At 42.9% G+C, this 5,082-nt stretch overlaps 1 protein-coding gene across 1 annotated transcript; it reads left to right on the forward strand.

Annotated features, from left to right (window-relative positions):
- The first annotated feature begins 342 nt into the window (after positions 1-342).
- LOC147112647 (trace amine-associated receptor 4-like) lies at positions 343-3,765 on the forward strand. The gene is given in 3 exon segments (XM_085996225.1): positions 343-425; positions 2,232-2,826; positions 2,829-3,765. Coding segments are annotated over 2 exon segments (1,038 nt in total). The 5' UTR covers positions 343-425; positions 2,232-2,315; the 3' UTR covers positions 3,356-3,765.
- The last annotated feature ends 1,317 nt before the right edge of the window (positions 3,766-5,082 follow it).

A 5,082-nucleotide genomic window follows, 5' to 3' on the forward strand; every position in this document is an offset into this window, starting at 1 on the left:
ATCATGTCGATCACATGTACCTTCAAGTGTGCTTCTCCAATCTTCGAGAAACACTTGATAAGACAAGGCTAGACACGAATCATTAAGCTGCTTTGTTTCACAGACAGCGGGTGAACATATAAGGGGCTATTTTAATCCTGCTCGGCCAGTGGAAACTGGGTGGTGGGGCAGATAGAATCATCTGGGAGACTTATCCACCGAGGTGCTGCCCCCTTCTCGCAGTCTTCAATTTTAACCTGCTCTTCTGAGCAGGCGGGAAGGACACCTGCCGGAAACCAGTGAGGTCATTATTTAAATATGCAGATACGTCATTGGGGCCCGACTGCTATTTTAAATCAGTGGCCTGAGCGGGGAAGCTGTTATGGCTTTCCCATTCAGGCCAAGCTAACGGGAAGAAGGGTCGGGGCCAGAAGAAGCCCAAAGAGGTACATTTTTTTAACTTTTGTTTATTTCCTTGTGGAGCCCTTGTGCACTGAATTACCCATCCATTATAGAACCTGCCTGATGGAAATGAAAATCAGGCAGGTTCTATAACGAGTGGGTGATCCACTCTGCCGATTTACCACCCAAGCAGTAAAGGTAAAAATGTGTGTTCCCAGTCATACAAAGGGCTGAAACCGTGACTTCTTCCCAGCTTCCTGGGCATTCACTAGCAGACCTGTCAATAAGACCAGCTACCTCTCCTCCCCTGTTGGGCTGCAAATTTCTGGCTGTTCTTATGATGACTGAGGAGCATCATGATTAATGGGCCTGGGATAAGACAACTGGTCCTTATTGTAACAGTTGTGAATTCCACAAACTGACCCATCTGACTTCAATATGCATATTCAATGTTTGCAGCCTGCAGCCATTCTCTTTAAGCCAGTGCAAATTAATTTTGTTTTAAAACACAGCCCCTGAGCATAACTCAATCCCACAATCTATTCATAAAGGATTCATAATTCTGCTGCAAAAATATTAATTTATAGCATAACTTGTTTGGATTGAAATTGCATTATTGGTGGTTTAGCTGATCACCAACTGAACTATAATTGAATTAATATTCCTGAGCTGGGGAGAAGAAAAAACAGACAGGCTTGCTGGTTTCAATTTTTATCTGATTTATAAATAGAGGCATAGAGTAGAAAAGCCAGGAAGTTATGTTAAACCGAAGTAAAACACTAGTTCGGCCCCAGCTGGAGTATTGTGTCCAATTCTGGGTATCACACTTTAGGAAGGACGTGAAGGATTTGGAGAGAGTACAGAAGAGATTTACTAGAATGGTTCCAGGGATGAGGGATTACAGTTACATAGATAGACTGGAGAAGCTGGGGTTGTTCTCCTTGGAGCAGAGAAGGCTAAGAGAAGATTTGACAGAGATGTTTAAAATCATGAAGGGTTTAGATAGAGTAAATAAAGAGAAACTGCTGCCAATGTTTAAAGGGTCGATAACCAGAGGGCACAGCTTTAAGGTGATTGGCAAAAGAAACAGAGGCGACATGAGGGGAAACTTTTTTACACAACGAGTGATTAGGATTTGAAATGCACCGTCTGATAAGGTGGTGGATACAGATTAAATAGTAGTCTTCAAAAGGGATTTGGATAAATACTTGTAGGAGAAAAAAGTGCAGGGATAAGGGGAAAGAGCGGGGGAGTGGGACTAACTGGATTGCTCTTCGAAAGAGCCAGCGCAGACTCGATGGGCCGAATGGCCTCCTGTGCTGTACTATTCTATGATCCTATGATTCTAATGACCTATGTTGGAAAGTGTGGGGGTAAAAAATGTTAGCAGACAGAATGTTAGCTGTGATGCCCCTTGTACAAATAACATTCCCATGATTATCATCCAGGTTCACATATGAAGATGGCCATTTTTCAAGGTACCAGTAGGTCACAGATATCTATGGAATCACATCCCAACACAAGTCAGCACTTTCAGAAGTGTGTGTGGGGGGCGGGTGGGAGGAGGGGGTTTGGGAGAAAGAAGAAACTTGCACAATTGTGTAATTTTAATCTAAAAAAAAATTTGAGCAGTATACAGAATGTTCAAACATCATAAACCAGTTCTAGATATATTATCCCACAGGAAATAATCTAGAATATGACTAAGGAAATGTACAAAATAGAGTACAATTTAGAGAAATTATGAATATTAAAGTTTCAAAACATTTCAGTGTCAAAGTGTATTTTTCTGACCGTGCAAAATTAAAGAAACTTATATACTGAACTGTAAAATTTATCTTCTTTTCTAGGAACTCCAGAAAACAGCACTATGACTATAGAAATCTGCCAAAGATAATTTAACAGAACTGATTTACACATTTTTGTCAGAAACTATGACAAATTCAACTTCTGGTGCGATTGTGGAAAACGTGCAATACTGCTTTGAATTTGTCAATGAGTCCTGCCCCAAAGCTGTCAAGTCAACAGCAATCCAAACAACACTGTACATTTTTATGATAACATCAATACTGATCACAGTGTTTGGAAACTTAATGGTGATCATTTCAATCTCACACTTTAGGCAGCTCCAGACGCCCACTAACTACCTTGTACTTTCATTGGCTATTACGGATCTTCTTGTGGGTTTCCTGGTCATGCCGTACAGCATGGTGAGATCCATTGAAACATGTTGGTATTTTGGGAGTACATTTTGTAAAATTCACTCAAGCTTAGATATGATGATGAGTACAGCATCTATTTTTCATTTGTGCTTTATTGCAATTGACCGCTATTGTGCTGTGTGTGATCCTTTGCTCTACCTTACAAAAATCACTCCTCTTGTAATAACCATTTTTGTCACAGTCAGTTGGGCGATTCCTATGCTATTTGCATTTGGTGTAGTCTTCTGGAGATTAATCTGATGGGCATTGAGGATTTCATTGTTTCCAGTTCTTGTGTAGATAGTTGCATTCTTCTGTTCAATGAACTGTGGGGAGTATTGGCTCCAACTATTTCATTTTTCATTCCAGGTGCCGTAATGTTGAGTATTTATATCAAAATATTTTTTGTGGCAAGAAAACATGCCAGAGCAATTGAGAATACCAACAAGAAAACTAATTCTGCAGAAGAAAATAAAAACAGAATCTCAAGAAGTAAAGAGCGCAAGGCTGCAAAAACACTGGGGATAGTGATGGGCATCTTTTTGATTTGCTGGATTCCTTTCTTTATTACCACTATTATTGATCCAATTATACATTTTTCCACATTACCAATTATCTTTGATACATTTGTATGGTTTGGGTATTTTAATTCTGCTTTCAACCCAATGCTTTATGCTTTCTTTTACCCCTGGTTTCGTAAATCACTAAAACTTATCCTTTCCTGGAAGATATTAGACCCTGATTCTTCAACAATTAATTTATTCCCAGAATAGCCACTATCAGAACCTTGCACCAAAAATGAACGGATTTGATCCAGAAGACTTGGTTCAGAAGCAAAGGAAATATGCTTTGTACAATCTGGTATTCAACCCAGTCATTTTTCTAAAGACCTTCTTCATGATAAATCTTTAGACTAGTAAGAAACATTTTGATATCTGGAGATTTGTAAATAATGACTATGTTCTTGCATCCTATTTTGCTCTACATAACTCATCTTTCTGTTGCTCAGCTTGAAACTTTGGATATATTTACTATAATTAGTCATTCAGGTTCAGTACAAGAAGCTGTTATTAATCTAGACTGGTCTGACTGCATGTTTATTCCAAATGTAGATAATCACACAGTACCTCTCATTATAACTCCCTTTGTGCTTGCAGATGTAATCAAAACATTAAAGTGAAAACATGAGGAAACCAAGTTGTCAGGGTTGAAGTTAATGACAATTACATATAAGCTTTAATTCTCCGTGCTTTTGACCAGCTTTTTCCATTGTAAGATTTCCTGTTATATCTTCTTCTTCTTAGGCAGTCCCTCGGAACTGAGGATGACTTGCTTCCACATTAAAAATGAGCTCACAGGTGGCTGATTAGTCCAAAGCGGGACCTACAGTCTCTGTCACAGGAGGGGCAGACGGTGGTTGAAGGGGCGGGTGGGTGGGGTGCTTGGGTTGACGTGTTATATAATGAGTGAAACAAGCCCAGGACCCAGTGGTCAATTAGACATGCAGACTAGAGCTTAAAACAAGTGAGGCTCATTCACCCATGGATGTTGTGCCTTTAAGTGCAGTGATGAACAATACAGTAACAGGGATTGCTTTCCCACTTACACCTTCTCACACTCAGTTTCTTCCTCTCCAAACTCCTCTCCTCAACTGAACTACTTCCCTGTCTTTTATCCTTCCAGGCTGGGGGTCATTCCTGATTAAAGGCAATTAACGATTTTTTAAAGCTATACTGCCTTGTGTTGGTCATTCTGACATTTTATATAACTTCTTAAAGTTGTACCCCTATCAGGGATACAAAGCTCTCAAAAGCCTATAGGGGGAGAAATTCGGTGGGCTGCGCCACCAGTTAGCACCTAAAGAGGGTACTCAGTGGCTTTAGCGCCACTGGCCATGCCTCCCGCGATATTTAGCTGGGGCGCTAATGGCGGCGTTAGCCTGTTGTGCTGCGCCGCCACCGATGACGTCATCGGTGTGCACAGCGCCCCGCTACCGCCCGATCGCGATATTTGGCAGCGACTGCCTCTGTAGCACCTACAGAGGCCTACCTGTGGCAGCAGTGGCGCAAATTAAGGTGGAGGTGCGGGGCGGCCGTTTTTTTTCGGCGGCCGCCTGCCAGCACCTCCGTCCCCGGCCTCCTGTTCTCCCCCCGCGGCATTGCCGGCTGTTTTCCGAGAGCCCGGCACTTCTCCTCGGTGCCGGGCTCTTTTGCCGGCACTCGCGATCGCTCATCGCGCTGGTGCAGGCCCCTCCCCCTTAAGAATAGGAGGAAGGCCTGCAGTACCGCAGCGCGCCGTGCCGCAGTGTGTGGCGCTGCGGCACGTTGTGCTGCAATATTCAGTTTCAGCGCCCTAAGAGGGACGCGGAGCACCTCGAGCCTCGCCCGTGTCCCTCTTGGGGCGCTCAAGCTGAATTTCCGGCAATCGCTGCTGCTCCGATCGCAGCGCAAAATCTGGCGCCCAGGCGAGCTTGGCACCCCGTTTGTGGCTCCACCCAATT

Source organism: Somniosus microcephalus, chromosome 9 (genome assembly GCF_052327205.1).
Source record: "Somniosus microcephalus isolate GS21.2 chromosome 9, FLI_Smic_1.0, whole genome shotgun sequence".
Lineage (NCBI taxonomy): Eukaryota > Metazoa > Chordata > Chondrichthyes > Squaliformes > Somniosidae > Somniosus > Somniosus microcephalus.